At 49.4% G+C, this 21,536-nt stretch overlaps 1 protein-coding gene across 2 annotated transcripts; it reads left to right on the top strand.

Annotated features, from left to right (window-relative positions):
• Positions 1 to 1,891: 1,891 nt before the first annotated feature.
• Wsb2 (WD repeat and SOCS box containing 2) lies at positions 1,892 to 21,307 on the top strand. 2 transcript variants are annotated; one of them, XM_051161634.1, is made up of 9 exons: positions 1,892 to 1,984; positions 8,440 to 8,608; positions 14,098 to 14,342; positions 14,483 to 14,614; positions 17,384 to 17,484; positions 18,773 to 18,945; positions 19,447 to 19,557; positions 19,668 to 19,775; positions 20,485 to 21,307. In XM_051161634.1, the coding sequence occupies exons 1-9, from the start codon at positions 1,972 to 1,974 to the stop codon at positions 20,645 to 20,647; spliced, it is 1,215 nt and encodes a 404-aa protein (XP_051017591.1). In that variant the 5' UTR covers positions 1,892 to 1,971; the 3' UTR covers positions 20,648 to 21,307. The 2 variants fall into 2 exon arrangements, with proteins under 2 accessions (XP_051017591.1, XP_051017590.1); XM_051161633.1 differs by lacking the exon at positions 1,892 to 1,984 and having other exon boundaries at positions 8,421 to 8,608.
• The last annotated feature ends 229 nt before the right edge of the window (positions 21,308 to 21,536 follow it).

The following is a 21,536-nucleotide window of genomic DNA, read 5'->3' as shown; positions in this document are numbered from 1 at the left end:
CTGACTGCTTTTCCAGAGGATCTGGGTTCAATCCCAGTGCCCACATAACAGCTCATGTGCACATACATTTCAGGCAAAATCCACCCAAACACATTAAAAAAAAACACACACAAAAAAAAACAAGAAAACCCAAGTAGGGACAATACCTTTGTGCTTTACAATGATGTGTATTCACAAGAGCACTGAAGAAAAAAAAAAAACGGAAGACGAGGGAACAAGGTAGGTTAAAAAGATTGGAAAGAGGAACGGAGAAAATAGAATTGGTATCTAAGTTAATCAGGAAGGACATCGGAGAGAACCTGGGGCTGAGGGTAGGGAGCAAGTCAGGGCTAAAAAAAAGTTACGTGAGTGGAAGAGATGGATGGTGTGTGTGGGGGGGGTGGTGGTCCTCAAAACAATTGTTAGACCGCGGGTACATTCCAGGAGACCTGAGGAGAAATAGCTCAGAATTGTGTGCCTGGACGTGGACGAGAATCCACAGGGAGAAGGCAGAAGCAAGGTTTCAGACTCCTGCAACACGGAAGAGCAATTACTAAACCCATCATCACTTTTCCTTCCATGGCTCCACATTAGAAAGAGATCACGTGACTCTAAAGGGAAGGAAATTAGGTTGAGTTTCGAGAAAAATCCAGGCTGGGAACAGGAAAAGGGACTTGGGCCACCTTGAGCGTCAGGGTGGGGGTGGTGACCGGAGACTACCTGGGATTGCAATTGGAGCCAAAGGGGGTAAAAAAAAAAAAAAAAACCCAAGGCCAACAACAGCTACGGGAACCAAAGCTGCTACTAAAAATTTTTTGCCCCTACCTCGGCTCGGAGTTAAAGCCACCTGACCCAAACAGGACCAGGACCCGAGGGGTGACTTGAGGACGTGCGGAGGGAAACTTCTCGGGGTTCTGGAAAGATGGGGTGCTTTGGCCCCCAGTGGGGCTTAGCCTTGACGCTAACCTCCCCTACCCTCCCCCTCCACTAGTCTTTTCCGGCACTCCAGCACCCCTGGGGGTGGGGGAGCTGTTGTCAAGGCCAGCATTCCATTCCTACCGTGAACCCATGCAGCTTCAGCCAGGTCGCAGCATCATGACCCCAGCAGCTTCCCGGAGCCTCTGGCTGTCGGGGGGACCTTCTACTTCATCTCTGGCTTTTGCCTCCCCCCCCCCAATCTTTCTCAAATTCTGGGCTTCCAGTTTAGATCCTGTCAGTGCACCCCACCACCACCAGTCAGGCCTCGGATTTTAATCCAATAAATTTCAACATCAGATCCGGTTTCAGTACGTCTTTCTCGTAGGCTTCTAAGGTCCCCTCGGTCGCTCCATTCCCTCTACCTGCTTGCTCCCAGCCACCCCCCCCCCCCCACCATCCCCCTTCCCCATCCCCCCAGCCTTTCCTCAACCTCAGGTCCAGGTGCCCCACCGCCCAATCCCCCGGCCTCAAAGTCTCCTCAGTCCTTAGCCCTTTAAGCTCCGTGTTGTACCCCTCTCCTTCCACCCCCATCCCGTCCAGCCTTCCTTTCAGCTGTTAACCCCGCCCTGTATCCCCTCAGCACGATGTCCCCCCCCCCCCAGCTCGGCATTCCCCTCAGCCTCGCGTTCCCCCCCCAGCCCCATATTCCCCCAAGCCCTGCGTAACCCCCCCCCAGTTCCACATACCCCTCGGCCCCTCGTTCCCCCCACCCCGCGTCCCTCGGCCCCGCGTCCGCCCCCCCCCCCGCCCCACATTCCCCTCAGCCCCGCGTCCCCGGCCCGCCCGACGCCCCCGCAGCCCTGCGTTCCTTCCCCAGCGCGCTCCGCGCCCGGGCCCCGCCCCCACCGGCCGCCATGTGACGGGAAGCAGCTGATGGCCTCTGCGGGCGGCGGCGGCGGCGGCTGGCGCGGCGGGGCGGGGGCGGGGGCGGGGGCGGGCGGCGCGGGCGCGGAATGAAGGCCCGCGGCCCTGGGGGCTGAGGCGCCCGCCGCCTGGCGCGGGCCGCGCGTCCTCATGGAGGCCGGAGGTGAGTGCGGCCTCGGCGGGGCGGGGACCCAGGTCGGAGCGCAGCTTTGTTTCACTTTCGCTGTCAGCGGCGCCCGCCGTCCTCCAGCCGCCGCGGGGACCGCGGAGGGCGGCCGCATTCCCGGAGCTCATCGGGGGAAGGCGGTGGGCCCGGGTCGCCTGCGCCATGGCGGGGCTACCGGCCTCGGCGCCCACCGTGGCCGCTGGGTGGGTGCCTGGGAACGGGGTGGGGCCCGGGACGCTGCCCCGCGGTGACACGTAGGACCCGACACTCTGGTGGGTGAGGTCCAGTCCTGGCCCTGCCCTTGTCCACAGCTGTCACCACGAAAGCTGGAAGCGAGGGCACGGCATGAAGTTCCTGCCCGCCTGGAGAGCGCAGAGATGCTAGGGATGGCTAGACCTGCAGCCCCCCACCCCCCACCCCGGGGACTTCTCCCTAAAGGGCCTTGGGCTCCGCATGCGTGTGTTTGGGGGCCCTGTTCCCAGACCACAGGGTCCCCAAAGAGCTTAAAAGGCAGTTTCCGTTGGGGAATCTCAGGAGCCAAGGCCTAAGGCTCAGACTTGTAGTGAAGTTGATGCTTCGCCTGGGGTCAGGAGGACTCTGGGGCTTGCTGTGCTGGGTGGGTTGTTTGAAAGGCGGGTATTCCCTGGGGTGGTGTCCCCTTTGCATTTAGGAAATGACATTTCTTTGTTTGCAGGAGCTTGGCTTTCAGGGAAAGGTGTGGAGGCAGCTCTTCTCCCGGGTTTCCATCTAGATTAAAACCGTTCAGTATCTTCCCCATAGAATTCAGTTTAAATGGCCCCTACTGTTTTCTTCAGTGAATCTTTTTATAGCTTCCGTTCTCATTTACATTGATGCCTTAGAGTTAAATCTCAAAGCGATCTGTGACCAGACTGCTTTAAAAACAAAACAGGAATCTGTTCCAGTGCAGTTCCCCCCCCCCCCCCAGTGATTGACAGCTGTGTTGTAGCAGAGCTGCCAAGCTACTGTTAAAAAGGCTGGACACTAGGCCAGAGTTTTACCCTCTTGTCAAACTGAATAATGTCTCTTGTAAAAGGGTTTACAATAGACAACAGTAGAACAGTGGTCAGAATTAATTTATTCATTCAGCAAATATTTATTGAGTATCTGCTGTGTGCCTGGTGCCCTGTAGATCAATCCTAGCCCATAGAAAGACAACGACAGTATGTAATCGAAATGTAGTAGACACATTAAAAAAGAAGCAGCGGGGCATGGTGGCACACGCCTGTAATCCCAGCACTTGGGAAGCAAAGGCAGGCGAATCTCTATGAGTTCGAGGCCAGCCTTGTCTACTATACAAGTCCAGGACAGCCAAGGCTCCACAGAGTCTCAAAAAGCAAAAACAAAAACAAAAACGAACAACAACACCCCCCCCAAAAAAAAACCCAGTTGAAACAAAAAAGCTTTCAGGCTAACATATCAGAAATATTTCAAATTGATTCATTTGTGTGATCAAGCAAAATTTATAGGAATGTTTTAGAGACTTAAGAATTTTTACGTGTGCGTGTTTTAATTACCGTATGTCTGCACCACGTGGTGTGTGCAGTGCCTGAGGGGGCCAGAAGGGGGCGTCAGATCCTCTGTACCAAGTTACAGATTGTTGTGAGCTGCCATACTCTTTAATGGCTGAGCCATGCTACCACAGCGTTTTTACAGTCTGGTGTGTACTTTATTTTCTTTTAAAAACTATTCTTAGATTTACTTCTTTTATAGTTTATGTGTATGAGTTTTTTGCCTGCGTGTATGTCTGTGCATCATGCATGTGCCTGGTGCCTTCAGCGGCCAGAAGAGAGGGCATCAGATCCTCTGGAAAAGGAGCTACAGACTATTCTAAGCTACTGTTTGGGTGCTGGAAACCTCTGCTTGAGGAACGAGTGCTCTTAACTGCTAAGCCGTCTTTTCAGCTCCATGTATTATATGTTTTTTTTTTAAAGATTTATTTATGTTATGTGTATATGAGTGCTCTATCTGCATGCACACCCACAGGCCAGAAGAGGGCATCAGATCTCATTATAGATGGTTGTGAGCCACCATGTCGTTGCCAGGAATTGAACTCAGGACCTCTGGAAGAGCAGACAATGCTCTTAACCCCTGAGCCATCTCTCCAACCCCTATTATATTCATTATAGACCTGCCACACTTCAGGTGGCCAGTAACTGCTTGTGACTGGTGACTAGTGACAGGCAAAGTGGCTTGAGACAGAAGAGAGAGACTACAAATGCAACCCAGAAACCCCGTTACAGGAACCTCGTTACAGGAAGTGTAACGAGAGCTAAAGGAGAGTGACTTAGCCATCTTAGTGCTTCTGGAATGTCACCAAGGCGACATGGACACAGAGCTCTGCTTACTATGATGGAGCAGCCAGTCAAAACTCTCCAAGCTGATGGGGCAGCCTAGCAATGCCAACATCCCAAGGCAGGAAGCGGGGTTCCCGACTCCACCTCTGTTAGGCCTCAGACCTCCTTGTGTGGAAGAGGCTCCTGATAATTGTCTTTCCATTCTGCCTGACTCTGTATACATCCCTTGTATAGTGGGAAAACCTGGAAGTAGGTGTGGTTGGGGAAATGCTGATCAAAGGCGGCAGAACTTGACTTAGCTAGCATGATGACTATAGCTAATAAAGGCTGTATACTTGAAAACTGCTGGCAGATTTTCAAGAGAGTCCACACTGAAAAAATGCTAAGATTGTGAAGGAGGGGGCCTGGAGAGATGGCTCAGTGGTTAAGAGCAGTTGATTGCTCTTGCAGAGGTCCTGAGTTCAATTCCCAGCAACCACATGGTGGCTCACAACCATCTATAATGTGATCGGATGCATACTGTATACGTTTAAAAAAAAAAGATTGTGAAGGAGCACAGATGCTCATTAGCCTGAGTATCAGCACATACATAGAGCAGTGTGTCACACGGCATCCAGTAAGTATGCACTGCATATCGACGTAGCAAAGCCCTGGTCCAGCCGGGCGTGGTGGCACACGCCTTTAATCCCAGCACTCGGGAGGCAGAGGCAGGCGGATCACTGTGAGTTCGAGGCCAGCCTGGTCTACAAAGTGAGTCCAGGATGGTCAAGACTACACAGAGAAACCCTGTCTTGAAACACCAAAAAAAAAAAAAAAAAAAAAAAAAAAAAAAAAAAAAGCCCTGGTCCAACCATGCAGGTGCAGTCTCAGATGGAGCTGGATCTTTCCAGGTCTGCTTCGTTTGTTTTGATGGCTGTGCACTAATTATGGTTTTGTTTTCCAGTGGCCAAGTTTAGTTCTGTGCCTAGACTCCAAGAGACAGCTACTTGTTTCTTCTTTTAGATTCTAAATTCCTGACCTGAAATAACAAGAGATGAAACCCCCAATCCCAGAAATAGAGAGTGAATTCTGGGCAGAGCTAGGGTCTAAGAAGAGTGTTGTGAAGGATGGCACAGGCATCTTGGTAGTCTAAGAGGCTCTGTTCCCTCTGTTTCTGTCACCAAGTAGCCTTCTACTGGCATTGGAAGCAGACAAGGTTGCTGCTGTGGGCAGACCTCCTAGTGCTGGGGGCGGGCAATGACCTCAGTAGTGATGAGCTCTACAAACTAATTAGTGAGGTCTTGTGAAGACACTGGATTAGGCGTCTGTGGGAGTTGTCCCTTGAGCCAGACCCAATGAAGATAAGATGTGCATGGAGAGGCATTCCTGTGAAGGAATAGTTGGTGCAGTTTCCTGAGGTTGGAACTGAGCATAGTGAGATGGGAGAGGACAGGCACAAGTCCAGATGTGAAGTGAAGGCAGCAGCCTGGTAATGAGGGAGGCAAGGCAGTGTAACTCCATGCTAAGACGGAAGGAGAATGGATGAACCCAGGGAGCATTAGAAGACTGCCTCATAGCCGGGCGTGGTGGCGCACGCCCTTAATCCCAGCACTGGGAGGCAGAGGCAGGCGGATCACTGTGAGTTCGAGGCCAGCCTGGTCTACAAAGTGAGTCCAGGACAGCCAAGGCTACACAGAGAAACCCTGTCTCAAAAAACCAAAAATACAAAAAAAAAAAAAGAAGAAGAAGAAGAAGAAGAAGACGACAATGGCTGCCTCATAGACCAGGCAACAGGCAGTGCTGCAGAGATTCAAGTAGTACTATAGAGATGGGAAGGAAGGTTGGGCAAAGCTCTTGGAGACAGACTGGACTGAGCTTGACAGTGAATTTGGTTTGGGTAGTAAAACAAATGAAAGCTGAGTTCTTTTCTGTTGTGTGGAGTGCCATTGTATCAGAAGAGTGGGCGAACAGTATCAGGATGGATGCAGTTTTCTCAGCCTCATCACTGTTGATTGAGGCCACAGCATGTGCATAGCCAGAAAATAATGTTCATGCAGACACATGGTTGCATACATGTGAGAGGAGTCCACATATAGGCCCGCACAGGTTTCTAGGAGGAGTGTTCTAAGTCTGTGTACAGCGGTTTAGACCTAACGATATAAAAACCCGAATCTCCACATAGCGTTGAATGTTCTCTTTATAAAGTCAAGATATGATGCATTAAAATTCTATTTGAAGATTGAATTTTTAGCAACATCTTTTTTTTTTTTTTTTCCTTCTTTTGAATTTTTCAAGACAGGGTTTCTCTGTGTAGCCTTGGCTGTCCTGGAACTTTCTTTGTAGACCACGCTGGCCTCGAACTCACAGTGATCCGTCTGCCTCTGCCTCCCAAGTGCTGGGATTAAAGGCATGTGCCACCACTGCTCAGCCCAACATCCCCCCCCTCTTTTTTTTTATTAAAGATTTATTTATTTATTTTATGTATATGAGTGCTCTATTTGAATGTACACCTGCAGGCCAGAAGAGGGCATCAGATCATATTACAGATGGTTGTGAGCCACCATGTGGTTGCTTGGAATTGAACTCAGGACCTCTGGAAGATAAATCAGTATTCTTAACCACTGAGCCATTTCTCCAGCCCCTCTATGAAACAAGATTTATCTATTGGTTCAGTGAGATGACTCAGTGGATTTTTTTGTTGTTGTTGTTTGGTTTGGTTTGGTTTTTCGAGACAGGGTTTCTCTGTGTAATCTTGGCTGTCCTTGACTCCCCTTTGTAGACCAGTCTGATCTCAAACTCACAGTGATCTGCCTGCCTCTGCCTCCCAAGTGCTGGGATTAAAGGCGTGTGCCACCACCACCCAGCCTCAGTGGGTTTTTTAAAGCACTTGCTACAAGTCAGTTTAATCCCCCAAACCCATGGTGGAAAGAGAGAACTGGCTCCTGAAAATTGTCCTCTGACCTCCTGCATACACCCTATGGCATTTATCTGTGTGCCACACACAGACAATCATATAAATTCTTACAGAGGCACATCTGTGTGTTTCCTATTATATACCGTGCAGCAAATGCTTGTTTTATATGTGAACTGTCACTTTCTGTCTCACCAGCATGCTAACCATGGACCACATTAGCATTGTATGCACCAAGAAAAGATGATGTTCCTCTGACTAGGAGAGATTTCCCCCTTGTAAGGTGTATGTCAATGTTTTGAGACCCAAATGTAAGAAAGTACATAAAAGCAGGTTTTGAAATATATGAAATATGGCTTATTTAAATTACTTTCTGTGGAGTCTGGAGAGGCAGCTCAGTTTAGAGCACAGGCTACTTACTCTCTCAGAGGACCTTACAACCACCTGTGACTACCTTCCCGGGGTTCCAACTCCCTTCTCTTTGCTTTTGTGGACACCGCATATGTATGGGACCAACATACATGCAGGCAAGACACTCATATCATACATGTAAAATAACTTTTAAAAAAAAATCATGTTATTTTCTATTTATTAACACCCAAAAAAGTGTCAAATCCCAGAACTACTGATTCGGGATGTACACAGAAGGCAGTCATGGTGGTTAAAAAAAAACCCTCATTCTTCAGGCCTCTTAGTGGGGTTCTTAGTTCAGGGGTGCCGCAGCAGACCGGGGCTGGGGCTGTTGGGAGTCTCGGAATATATTTCCTGTGTGTTTTCAGCTTTGGTGGGGTTCCTGGGGTCACAAGAATGAATTAGTAGTCACTTAGAGCAGGTTAAACCAGGATTAAGGACATGAAAGAAGTAGGAACTGGAGCCAGTAAGTCTGCCCTAAAAGGAGGTGAGGGGATTCTGGGGGTAAGGAGGACCCCTTGAAGGCACCAGGCTCCTTTTGAGGGGGACCTCAAGTGCATTCATTGGCTGGAGCCCAGGCACAGTTGCCTCTCACTTCCTGCTTAGGCATTCAGAGGGAAATGAGGCCTCATTCACCAGGTCCACCACCGTCAAGGTTACTCTGAGTCACCCAATGGGAAGGGTTGCCCCTGAGTAACCACAGTGGAATGTAGCCTGTGGCTACTGTTACTGCCCTCGGTCATTTAAACGACAACTCTCTTGGCAGACAGCGGCTTCCGTAATCTAGTGGTCAGGCTGGGAGGGTGTGTTCTGAAGTATGCTATCTCTTTCCTCAGAGGAACCACTGCTGCTGGCTGAACTCAAGCCCGGGCGCCCCCACCAGTTTGATTGGAAGTCAAGCTGTGAAACCTGGAGTGTGGCCTTCTCCCCAGATGGTTCCTGGTTCGCCTGGTCTCAAGGACACTGCGTGGTCAAGCTGGTCCCCTGGCCCTTAGAGGAGCAGTTGTAAGTCATCTCTATACCATGGGGAATGAAGGAGGTCCGCGGTGGGACATTGGGTGCTTTCCCAAGTTGTTCCCTACTCTTTAGGGTCCTTTCCAAGAATAGGTAAGCAAAGAAGGCCTGATCATGAGGCCCCAAAGCCCCGCAGTCCATGCACAGGGAAGCCAGGTCTGTAGGGAGTGTGCTGGCCTCATCCTGAATTTTGGGACAATGTTATTGCGCTAGAAGTTTATCCATTTGAAGTATCTAGCGCTAGCTGTGCTCCATGATCTTGTAGTTACAGTACTTGGGACATGGTGGCGAGAGGGCCACCAGGTGAAGGATAGCCCGCGCCAGGTGGTAAGACTCTTTCTCAAAAGAAAAACTAAAAACAGCGTGCAGTGCAGTATTAGCACACTGAATTGTGCACCTGTCGTCAAAGCCAATTCTACAGCATTGCTATTTCCTCAGAAAGATACCTGTCTCTTTAGCCTTCCATGTCTTTGTCCTGGCAGCCACTGTGTCTTGTGCCCCTACTGTGGACTTGCCTGTCACGGGCTTTTTACTGGGCTCTCTCTGCACATGCCTGTCTTAACACAGCTCCTAGTAGTGCCTGGTGGTTCATTCGTGTGTGTGTTTGTGTGTGTGTATGTGCACGCGTGCGCGTGCATCACAGTTCACTTCTGTTTACTGCCCAGTGACATTATACTAGTGTGAGATGCCAGACTCCGTTGACAGGGTTTTTTTTATTAGTGGGTGTTAGGTGACTAGCTCTGCTCTGAATGCTTCTGGACATGTCTGCATGGGCGTGTGCGTCCTGTGTTAGACTGACAGAGTGGCCAGCTGTTTTCTAAAGTGGCGGCTGCAGTTTTACATTCCCCTTGCAGTGTCTTTAGATTTGAAGTTCTCCACATCCGTGAGGCACTTGACACTAGTCCTTTCTGTGTTCCAGCTTGGCACTCCTGGTATGAGGTGGAGTCTGATTTGCATTTCCTTCCTTCCTGCTAGTGCTGAGCCTCTTCCCTGTGCTAATGCATCTCTGAAGCCTTCCTTCAGAGAAACACCTCCTCTTTCCTATCGCTGGGCATTTTCTAACGGGGTCTTTGTTTCCTTTTTGTTTGTTTGTTCCTTTGTTTTCTAACCTAGTTTGTGGTTTCTGATGCAAAGGTTTCTCTTTTCTTGGGATAGACAGGTCCTGAGGCCCGAGCACCAAGAGCTTCCTTCTGTCTGGGGTAACTGCTTGTCTGCGTTTACTTATTCAGTTATTCAGCTGAAAGTCACTTGGCACTGAGCCGAGGTAGAGACTCCTGAGGTACATCAAGCTTGGTCTGGATGCTCTGGGCATTTCTCATCAGTTTTAGGCTGCATTTAAGCTTGGATACAGTTCCTGGGAAACCGTTGCCTTGATAATGGCAGTGCCACCAAGAGTCCCGGTTGTCCTAGGCAGGCTGCACTCTGCTGGGGAGGAACGTGTTTGTTACATGGTCCCCACTTCCTGGAATCCAACTCCAAAGAATCCTCAGACTGTCCAAAGGTGGGGCCTCTGAGGTGTCTAGTGGTGGGCCGCCTCCTATGCTGCTTCACCCTGAAAAATGATTTCCACTTGGTTTCTTCTGTAAGGGGAAGGTCAAGGTCACTGCTGTTTGAATATGTTCTATTTTTCTAACCATAATGAGAGAGATTCTCTGTATCTAGATTCGAGTTTAGGGTCAGCTTACTGTCTGAAGAGGTTTTTTTTGTTGCTTTCCTTTTTGTTGTTTGTTATTTTCCTCTAGAGTACTCTTTTTGCCAATTCTGTGCGTCACTGTCGGCAGACACACCCTCCCTTTGATGACTAAGACGGTTGGGGGGAGCTGTTTGCACGTTATCCTTTTCTCTGTCATTTACCCAAGTGAGAAAAGTACTGACTAGTATGTTAAACGAGAACTTACTGGTTTGGGGGGCAGTGGGGGGCAGATGGACATCACAGACTTTGAAGAATGACAATCCACTGCAGTGCAAACAGATGGCTCCTTTGTAAAAACAGCTGGAGAGATGGCTCAGGGGTTAAGAGCACTGGCTGTTCTTCCAGAGGTCCTGAGTTCAGTTCCCAACACTCACATGGTGGCTCACAGCCATCTATATACTGTGATCTGATGCCCTCTTCTGGCCTGCAGGTGTACATACAGGCAGAGCACTGTATACATAATAATAAATAAATAAATCTTTAAAAAAATAATAATAAAAGCAGCTAGGCATAGCCCTGCACCTCTAATTCCAAGTAGTTGTGAGGCTGAGGCAGGAAAATAGCCTGAGCACCTTAGTAAGACACTAAAATCTAGTAAATCAAATCAGCTTTGAGGTGGGGGGGGCTGCTTCTTGAGTGTGTGAGACTCTGGTTCTATCCCTACCGAAAACAATACAAACAGCCAAACAAACCACACCACCTTGGGTGCAGAAATGGCTACCATGATAATCGCGGTATTATATGCATAGGCATACACAGGAAAGCAGTATGTGTTGCATGACCTTTGTGACTTCCTCAGAAGTAAGTACACAGCCATTTGTGGTGTTAAAGTGTGGTTAGACTGAGCTTTGTCCTATGCTGGACCTTGGACCAGGCCTTTATGCAAGTGCTCTGCCACACAGCTGTGTCCCCAGTCGGAGTAATTTTTATTATTATGTTTCATAAGTTAATATAATTGTTACTGGCATCATTTATATTCTTGTTAGGGCTGTTTGACCTTTTCTTACTCACTTATTGGTAGGACTAGTGACTCAGCCTAGGACCTTGCCTGTGTGAGAAAGGTATTCTGCAACTGAGCTAAACCTCATCACAGTATACATTGGGTTTTCAGAGATGGGGTCTCTCTGTGTGGCCCTGGCTGTCCTAAAATTTGCTATATAGACCAGGCTGGCCTTAAACTCCCAAAGATCTCAAGTGCTGGCATTGGAGGTGTGAGCAGCAGATAGGAAACAAGGGATGCTGAGAGGACCTGGAGGCCAGGGCTACCGTGGTTCAAAAGGCACCTTAGCTGCTTGTCCTGGGTCTGAAATCCAACATACACTACTTTCAAGAATAAAAATTTGAGAAACTTTTTTTTTTTTTTTTTTTTTTTTAATGAGACATGGTTTCTCTGTGTAGCTTTGGCTGTCCTAGACTCACTTTGTAGACCAGGGCTGGCCTCGAACTCACAGTGATCCAGCTGCCTCTGCCACCCGAGTGCTGGGATTACAGGCGTGCGCCACCATGCCCGGCCTGGGAAACTTTTTTTAAGATTACATATTTGTATGGAAGTCAGAGGACAACTTGCAGGTGTCAGCTCTCTCCTTCCTTCCATCCCAGGCATAGGGCTTGGGCTGTCATCTTGACAGCAAGCTCCTGGACCTGCTGAGCCATCTTATCTGCCCCAAATTTGAGAAACTTGAATCCAAGTGAACTCAGGGTCTGGCAGGACAGTGGTTCTCAACCTTCCTACTGCTGCAACCTGTAATACAGTCCCTTAGCTTGTGGCAACCCAACCACAAAGTTATTTTTGTTGCTACTTCATAAGTGTAACTATGAATTGTAATGTAGTTACCCATGTTTTCTGATGATCTTATGACCCCTGTGAAAGGGTTGTTTGACACCCCCCACCCCAAAGGCTCTCAACCCACAGATTGAAAACTGCTGTGCTAGAGCCTCCTGTTAAATTAGCACCCTCTTCCAAGCATCCACCTTCCTCTCCTCTCCTCTCCCCTGCCATCCTGTCTCTCCTGTGGCTCAGCAGCACACTCAGGTACCCAGAGCATTTTCTGGGCGCAGCTGTGGTACCCTTGCTATGGACTTTAATTCCAACTCTACTCTGACCTTGTGACCCAGCAAAGTGAACTGCTCTAAAGCAGAGGTTTCAGTGCAGTTCTGTGCCTCTCATCCATGCTTTGGTCAGTGAAGAGCCTGTGTGGCAGTGAGACTCTGCTGCTTGTCCTAGTTTATGTAGGCCACTTTAGGATCCCCAAGGACTAACTGCCGAGTTCTCAAGTACACAACCCTAGTGTTGAGCCACGCATGACTCTCCCTTTCTAGAACAGTCCAACAGACCAAGTGAAGCAGTGTATGAATATTTCTCATCCCTTTGAGTGAAGTGGTACAAATGTACCCTTCATTCAGATATGGAAATAAAGAGCTCTATTTAAAAACAAAACACAAACAAAACTGGAGATTCTAAGCTGTTTCATTCTTCCAATGGCCTGTCATCCCTCCCTCCCTTCCTTCCTTCCTTCCGTCCTTCCTTCCTTCCTTCCATTTTGAGACAAGGTCTCTTTACATGATCCAGATTAGTCTCAGACTCCTGATCCTCCTGGCTGAGCCTCCCAAGTGCTAGGATTACAAGTGTGCAACAATACATACCTAGCTCTGGCTTCTTTTTTGTTTTTGTTTGTTTGTTTTTGGTTTTTTCGAGACAGGGGCTCTCTGTGTAGCCTTGACTATCCTGGACTTGCTTTGTAGACCAGGCTGGCCTCGAACTCACAGTGATCCACCTGCCTCTGCCTCTCAAGTGCTGGGATTAAAGGCGTGCGCCACCACGCCCAGTTTTTTTGTTCTTGTTTATGAGACAGGGTTGTAGTCCTGGCTGTCCTAAAATTTACTATGTAAACCAGTTTGGCCTCAAACTCAAGAGATTTACCTGCCAGCCTCCTGAGTGCTAGGACTAAAGACAGTACCACCACACAAGGCTTTTGTGGCTTGTATTTAAATTCTACCCCAATATGAGAAACTCCAGTCCATGTGCCAGGGTCAGGCAGTCGTGGACAGTGTAGACAGGACAGTGACAGTTGTGAATACAGTGGTGGACAGGGCCTTAGGTCTGGGGCTTCAGTGAGCTTCACTCTCCCGGACTTGTTTCCCAGTAGAATGTGAAAGGTCCGGGCCAAGGGGAGATTCCCAGGAGCAGTGCTCAGTGAGCTGTGCTGTGGTCCACAGTTCTGCTAATAGGTCCCGAGCAAGATGTGCTGTGAAGGATGGAGGTGGAGGAGCCTCACCATCACTGGAGTGTTGCTTGTGAGGGCAGACATCAGTGTGCACCCCATAGGCTGTAGTGACAAGACAGGGCTCACCACAGCCTCTATGGGAGTGTCTGAGCTGGAGGTAGGGGCTTGTTGGGCAGGAGAGCAGCAGATGGACAGCAACCAGGCTCCAATTCTGTCTGTCCTGGTTCTAAACCTACACTGTGCATTATACGCTTTCTCATGGGAGGAAGTGCTCCCTTCTCTGTAAGATCAAAACCCAAGAGAACTTAATGACCAAGCGTGTGGCTCCTTGGAGCCTCTGTGCTCTACTTACCCCACAAGGCAGGTCACCCTATTTCATGGCTGTTGCAAGTTGGAGGGGAAAAGAAGTGAAGCCTGTGTCTCACGAATTCCAAAAGGCATTGAAGCCATACCAGACTCTCCAAATGCCAGGAGTGCCTTCTAAGAAATGAGAGTCTCGGGCTGGCAAGGTGGTTGATGTGGTTACAATTGAAGATTTACTCCGAAATGTCTGCTTTGCCCAGCATCCCTAAAGGATTTGAAGCAAAAAGCCGAAGCAGCAAAAGTGATTCGAAAGGACGGGGCAGCTTGAAGGAGAAGACGCTGGACTGCGGCCAGATTGTGTGGGGGTTGGCCTTTAGCCCGTGGCCCTCTCCCCCCAGCAGAAAACTCTGGGCACGTCACCATTCCCAGGTGCCAGATGTCTCTTGCCTGATCCTGGCCACAGGTCTCAATGATGGACAGATCAAGATTTGGGAGGTGCAGACAGGTAGGTCTTTCTGGCTAGTACTAGTCCAGGGCAGTGTGGTCAGGCCCCACAGGTGCCACCAACTCTGTTGGCAGAGGACTGGGCAGCACCTGGTAAGTTTGCCTTCACCTTATACTGACCAAAGGCTCTGCTCCCTCCAGGGCTTCTGCTTCTGAATCTTTCCGGCCACCAGGATGTTGTGAGAGATCTGAGCTTCACACCCAGTGGCAGTTTGATTTTGGTTTCTGCATCCCGGGATAAGACTCTTCGCATCTGGGACCTGAATAAACATGGTAAGGAAGAGGCCTGAGCCACTCAGTCCTATATGGCTTCCCTCATCTCCAGTGCCATTTTATGTAGAGTTGTCTTCCTTCTCCATCTCACCCAGCAAGCCTTTCTGAGATGTTGTTAGCTACCCTGTGCCCCGCCCCCCAAAGAACTAAGCTAAAGGTATTTTAATACCAAAGTCCACTGTACAGCTGTCCTGTAGGGGCAGGCCCTAAGAGCCCCGCCCCCCAGGACACCAACACCTGAGTGCACGTGCCTCTTATATAAGCTGCCACAGTGTTTGCACAGAACCCACACCTTTGCCCTACTTTAAGCTGTCTGTAAAGGACTCACCATCCCTGTGTGGTGTAAATGCTCTGAAAACAGTTGCCATCCTGTCTTGTTTAGATGTTTTCTTACCCTCTTGGAAATGAGAATGGTGACCAGTGCCTTCGCATGGCTTCCATAGTACGTGTTGCCCCTGGGGGCCTCATCAGCACACAGCTGCTTCTCTGTTCTAAGGCTGGGAAGTCTAAGATCAAGGCGTCAGCAGCTGACCGATGATAAGGGCTCACTCCAGCCCCTAGATGGCATTTCACAAGCCAGTCAGGGCAGGAAAGCTCTTTGGGCTTGCTTGTTTTCATAAAGCACTAATCCCGTTCATGAGGGCTCCCCCAACTCATGACCAATTTAATTTTCCAAACCCCATTCCAAATGCCATCTCTTGGAGATTATGTTTGTATCGTATGAATTTTGGGTCACCACAGTCTGTAGCAGCTTAAAGATAAACAGAGGTGACCTTGGTGGTTTCTGTCTGGGATGAGAACATGAAAACAAGTAGACTAAGATGGGCTGCTGGTGAGGACTGGCAGCAGTCTTGGCCCTCCTGCGTTAGGCTGCCTACCAGGCCCAGACCCGCTGTACTTTATTTTTGAGACCGGGTCTCGAAACTCTGCTTAGACCAAGCTGGCCTTCAACTCACAGATCTACCTGCCTCAGCCTTCCTAGTGCTGAGATTGAAGGTGTGCACCACTATGGCCAGCTCTGCCGTACCTCAGGCTGTGTGTATAGTGCTCTCTCACCATGTGGCTTTGCCTCAGTGAAGCTGGACTTGATTGGAGATTGCATTTCCTTCTCCCAAGTGCTGAGATTAGAGGCTTGAGCACAGCTGAGGGGTTTGAGGGGAGAGTGGACTAGGTGGGCGTGACTGAGAGTGGGTAGAACAAAGTAGGCTGTTGTGAGGGGGGCCCTTTTTTGTTTTTAAAGTTTATGTGTATGTAATGCTTTGCGTGAATGAGTGTATGTACACCACTCATGGGCCTGGTGCTCACAGGCCAGGAGGAGGTGTCAGACCCCTTGGAGTTCGGAGTTAAGGATAGTTGCGGGCTGCCAAGTGGATGTTGGGACCCCAACCTGGGTCCTCTGCAAGGGCAGCAATACTCTAACCGGTGAGGCAGCTCTCCAGCCCCAAATAGGGCTTTCCGGGGAGACGAGGGAAGAAGATGTGTTAGCAGGTGTCAGGCATTGTCTTACTAAACTGACTGCCGTAATACATCCACTTATGAAAGTGCAGTTGGCACTCACAAGCCACATGTACATGTGAGCCTTATAAATCGTGTATTTCTTGTTTGTCTCTTTATGCCCCCTTCTTACCTGCCCTATCTCTCTGTCTGTCACATTTCCCTTACAATGGGTAACCCATGTCAGGAATCCAGGACATCACCATCCATGTCTATACTTGTGAACAAACTCCCGAACACACACACATTGGGTTTTGAGGTCATTTCACATAAACAGAGTCTTATTCCTCATTTTTTTCTTCTGTATATTGCAGTTTTCATTAAGCAGTACCCCATGTGGGACCGACAGGCTTGGTGCACTCCCCCATTAACTCACTCATTCTCATGTGGGTTGGCCTTGGGGTTTTGAGAAAGCACAGGCTTGAAGAGACTATGCACTGCTGGGTGTGGTGGTACACAGCTGTAATCCCAGCACTAGAAGCAGAGGCAGGCAGATCTCCGTGAGTTCAAGGCCAACCTGGTCTACAAAGAGAGTCCAGGACAGCCAAGGCTACACCACACAGAGAAGCCCTGTCTTGAAAAAATGACAGAGAGAGGTGGGGGTGGGGTAGAAGAAGAGGAAGAGAAGAGGAAGGGAGAGAGAGGAGAGAGAAAGAGAGACAGACAGAGATACAAACAAGCAGCAGGCCATACCTATGTGCACAGTGTACCTCAGAGCCAGGTGGTCTGACCTCAGCGTGCAGGCCTCTAAGGACTGAGCTCTGCTGCAGCAAGGTTCCATGGGGGAGCTAAGAGGCTGTCAAGGCTGGACAGGTGTGAGCATTTACAGCGTTGTGCACCTTTGCCCTGCTCACTTGCACATCAGAAGAAGCCAAATCAAATTGGCTCCCTTGGCTTCTTGGCTGCAGCACTCATAGACTGCAGGTGTTTACTTTTTCCTTGCATTTTCAAGTGCTTAAAAATGTCAAGTCTTGGGGCTGGAGAGATGGCTCAGTGGTTGAGAGCACTGACTGCTCTTCCAAAGGACCCGGGGTTCAATTCCCAGTATCCACATGGCAGCTCAGAACTATCTGTGACTCCAAGATCTGGCACCCTCACACAGACATACATGCAGGCAAAACACCAATGCACATATGATAAAAATAAATTATTTTTTAAAATGTCGTCTTGTCACAGTTCTGGTCCTGCACAAGAATGCGGGTCTTTGGGGCTAGCTGAGACCTGGGCAGCTGCACTGGGTCTCTTATCCACCCTCTGCTCTTTCTTGTCTGGCAGGTAAGCAGATCCAGGTGTTGTCCGGCCACCTGCAGTGGGTCTATTGCTGCTCCATCTCACCCGACTGCAGCATGCTGTGCTCTGCGGCTGGTGAGAAGTCGGTAAGCCTGCAGTGTGTGTGGGTGTGTAACTGAGCCACAGTCCGCCTGCCAGCGTGCCCCAGCAGAGGCAGGCAGGCTGGCTCTGGCCCCTACTCAACTCTCCGGAGAGGAGAATTTGGAAGTGGGTGCTTCATCTCTGGGGGAGGTTCCTTTTCCAGAATGGCTGAGTGCAGTATTTTCAGACTCCCTCCCCCACTTGGAGTCCAGGATTTAAAAAACTACAGCCCACACCCAAACCTCTGAATTTGAATCTCTCCAGTTTGATTCCTGTGATTAGAATTCCAGTCCCAACCCTGACAAGAGCAGTGATGGTCTGCTGTGTTTAAAAGTACTGGAGCCCAGGGGCTGTCTGGAGAGGCGGCTTCTGTTCTGTTTGTGGCTTTGGATGTGACAGCTCAGAAGGAGTCACTGTTCGGCATAGCTCAGGAACTTGGTCATGTTAAGTGAAGTGGTTTCCTTTTGTTTTTTGGAGACAGGGTCTTACATAGCCCAGGCTGACCTCAAACTCATATGGAGCTGAGGTGACCCTGAGCTCCTGATCCTGCCTGCACCAGGCCCATTTTATGCAGTGCTGGGATGGAGCCCTGGTCTTTGGAGGGTTAGGCAAATGCTCTGATAATGGAGCTCCATCTCCAGCCTCGGGAGCTTTACAAAGAGAAAGAAGGAAACCCTATTTTGATGATTCTCAACAAGGTTTAATGTTATGAGCGAGGTCAGATGCAGTTAAGAGCCAGATTCCCAGGGTTCTTACGGTTTTAATGTCTGGGAAGGGTGCTTGTTGCTTGGTCCACTGCTCATACCGGATCCTGTGCTTGGCTTCAAGTGGAACAAGCTGCCACCACCAAGGTCTCCTTAATTCTGCCACAGCATCTCAAGCGGGGACCAGAAAGCAGTGAGAAATGCTGAGTAGGCAGCCCTCTGTAGGCTAGCCTGTGCTCGCTCTTAACATGCACCGCACATTTTCAAGTGCTTATTCAAACCTGCATGGTGAGTCCTAGGAGGGCTGTAGAAAAGGAGCGACTGGCCGGGCGTGGTGGCACACGGAAGGCAGAGGCAGGCGGATCGCTGTGAGTTCGAGGCCAGCCTGGTCTACAAAGCAAGTCCAGGACAGCCAAGGCTACACAGAGAGACCCTGTCAAAGAAAGACCAAGAAAGAAAGAAAGAAAGAAAGAAAGAAGAGAACTTTACCTGGTGGAGGGACAAGACCAGGGGGTTTCTCGCCTGTCGCTGCTCTGGTATCGAAGCAGCTTGCTTCTGCCCCTCAGCAGACCTTTCTGTCCTCTTGCAGGTCTTTCTGTGGAGCATGCGCTCCTATACACTAATCCGGAAGCTAGAAGGCCACCAGAGCAGTGTTGTCTCCTGTGACTTCTCTCCTGACTCTGCTTTGCTCGTCACAGCTTCTTACGACACCAGCGTGATTATGTGGGACCCCTATACCGGCGAGAGGCTGAGGTCACTTCAGTAAGGACCTACCTTGTGGGGTTATACACAGTACTGTGGAGTCTGGGACAGCTGGCTGAGTGCTTTTCAGTGTTGAGCTCTCTTCAGGTCATAGGAAACCACAGTGAATGTTTCTACTTGTTAACTGTAGAAGCAAGTCCAGAGTGGCTCCCATCAGCTGTTACCTCCAGTATAAACTCCTGTCTTCACAAGCTTGCTCTACTTTGTCCATAGTTTCTGAAGCAAATGATAGTAGCCCTATAATTACCACAGCTCAGCCTTGAAAGGCTTAAAAGAGTTTTCACTGGCATTGAAGTGCAGGCCGACCTACTTTACATAAGGAAATTAGCACAATGAAGTGCTGGGAACCCTCTGACACTTGGAGCATTCAAGGGACCTTGTTTTCCAGTCTGCAGATGCTACAGTTTTATGTAAGGAGCACAGGCATTTGGTGTGCTGCCTGTTGGTAGGGATTCTGGGGAGGGTAACCACCATTCCAGACCTACTGTTCTTTCTGTGTAGTCACACCCAGCTGGAACCTGCCATGGATGACAGTGATGTCCACATGAGCTCCCTGAGGTCTGTGTGCTTCTCTCCTGAAGGCTTATACCTTGCTACAGTGGCAGACGACAGGTGAGGAGGAAACGCATGAAGCTGCCTTAGAGCAGGTACTTGCCAGTAATGGCAGCCATTTCCTGCTGACTTGTAGCTCAGCTGACTTGTGAACCTCTTTGTCCCATCAGGCTCCTCAGGATCTGGGCTCTGGAACTGAAGGCTCCAGTTGCTTTTGCTCCTATGACCAATGGTCTTTGCTGCACATTCTTCCCACATGGTGGTGTTATTGCCACAGGGTATGTATGTGCACTGAACAGATGGGCAGCAGCCTCTCTTGCATGTACCATGAAGGTTTTTTAAGGGAGAAAGTGTCTAGAATAGTCTTGCCTAAGAAAATCTTAGGTACATAAAATTAAAATATTCCATCCTGCCCTTTTGTCATTTATAGATGTTAGTAATTTAGATGTTGACAGAACTTTATAACCCTGAACAGTCAGTTCCACATGGAGGCTAAGAAAAAGGGATGTGGACTTCATATGGGAAGTCACTTACAGCTGAGCCCACCTTACACAGCACATCTGTAATTGGTAGTGGTACTGCCCGCTATTGTGTTCATGAACTCAGGCCTTCTCAAGCTAGAGCACTCTATGCCCCAACCCCCGTTTCCTTTGGAGTTTTAGGTAGAGGGCTGTGCTGACAGACATGGCTCTTGTCCTCAAGGTATTGTTTGGCTTGGGGCAGTCTTACTACATTGCCAGCTAGCCTTGACTTCCTGGGTTCCCACTGTCTTCCTGCTGTAATCTTACAAAGCAGCCAGTACCACACATGGGCCACATCCTGGGTTCCAACCAGATAGTGGTCATTACTCGGCAGTTTACAGCCCTTCCCAGTCAAGGGTGCACTTCAGCTTCTGGAGTCTCCCATTTCAGTCAAACCAGAACCACCACTGTCCATTATACGGGAAACAGCTCTCTAGGGCCTGAGGACTTGTTTCTGTTGTTTCAGGACGAGAGATGGCCATGTCCAGTTCTGGACAGCTCCCCGAGTCCTGTCCTCACTGAAGCACTTATGCAGGAAAGCCCTCCGAAGTTTCCTGACAACGTACCAAGTCCTAGCACTGCCAATCCCCAAGAAGATGAAAGAGTTCCTCACGTACAGGACTTTCTAGTAGTGCCAGCCACCCTGTCTCCTGCCACAGAACCAAACAAGGGACTGGCTGGGCTGGGCCAGTCAGATGACACTGGACCAGTTGTGGACCTTCCTCCCCATGGCATGTGCAAGTAGATCTGAGTGACCACTTCTATGGTGCCAGCCTTACCTCGTCTTCGTCCATTGTGAGCAGCCTTTGTCAATCTAGTTGTGTCGAAGCCAAGTGCAGTTGTGGATGTTGTCTGGGTAATAAAAGGAAGCAGGTTCCAGGGCCTCTGGTGGTGGCCAAGCCCACACTCCCTAAACTGGGGAGTGCCTGCCACATAGCGCAGTACCTGCTGCCCATTTCCAGTCAGCGGCTGCATAGTTTGAAGTTCCTCTGCTCGGGTCAGAGGGCTCTCTTGTTTCGTTGTTACTCAGCTATGGGTGGACTGGGCTGTGCTCCTCACCAATACACTAGTACTGGCTTTTATTTTTCTTTAAACTTTGGTGTGCATGTGTAGGAAATGACAAAGGAGTACATCAGATCCTGAGGAGGTGTTCCTCAACTGCATGATGGTCAGATGGCCACTTATCAGCACCATATTTATTTGTACTTTCTCATCAGATACTAAGGTACAACTGTGTTCTCAATGGTCTCTAATAACCCAAGTTCTTAAGTGACCCAGTTGTGAAGCCATGTCTTAGTTGTGTGGTGTCACTGGCTCATGCTGTCACGTGCGTTTGTCTCTGCTGCTTGACCTCACGGGTTTACCCTCCAGTCTCAACTGCCTGGACAGACAAGTCTCTTCCAAGTACCGCTCCTCTGGCAGCAGCAGCTACCTATTCAAGATGCCTCACAAAATCTGCCTTAGGAAAGTTAATATATTGTAAATTATTTTAAAAGAAACTTAACATCTTACTCGTTG

This window comes from Acomys russatus, chromosome 19, assembly GCF_903995435.1.
Source record: "Acomys russatus chromosome 19, mAcoRus1.1, whole genome shotgun sequence".
Taxonomy (NCBI): Eukaryota; Metazoa; Chordata; class Mammalia; order Rodentia; family Muridae; genus Acomys; species Acomys russatus.
The sequence above is the reverse complement of the archived record's forward strand: the minus strand, read 5'-3'. Positions and strand labels throughout refer to the sequence as shown.

What these genes read in the sequence shown, in the direction of transcription:
- Wsb2 (XM_051161633.1), top strand. Translation starts at nt 8,421, where the DNA reads ATGCTATCTCTTTCCTCAGAGGAACCACTGCTGCTGGCTGAACTCAAG. An exon ending in CTGCGGCTGGTGAGAAGTCG is followed by an intron (nt 17,485 to 18,772) that starts GTAAGCCTGCAG and finishes GTCCTCTTGCAG; the next exon opens with GTCTTTCTGTGGAGCATGCG. An exon ending in GGTGGTGTTATTGCCACAGG is followed by an intron (nt 19,776 to 20,484) that starts GTATGTATGTGC and finishes CTGTTGTTTCAG; the next exon opens with GACGAGAGATGGCCATGTCC.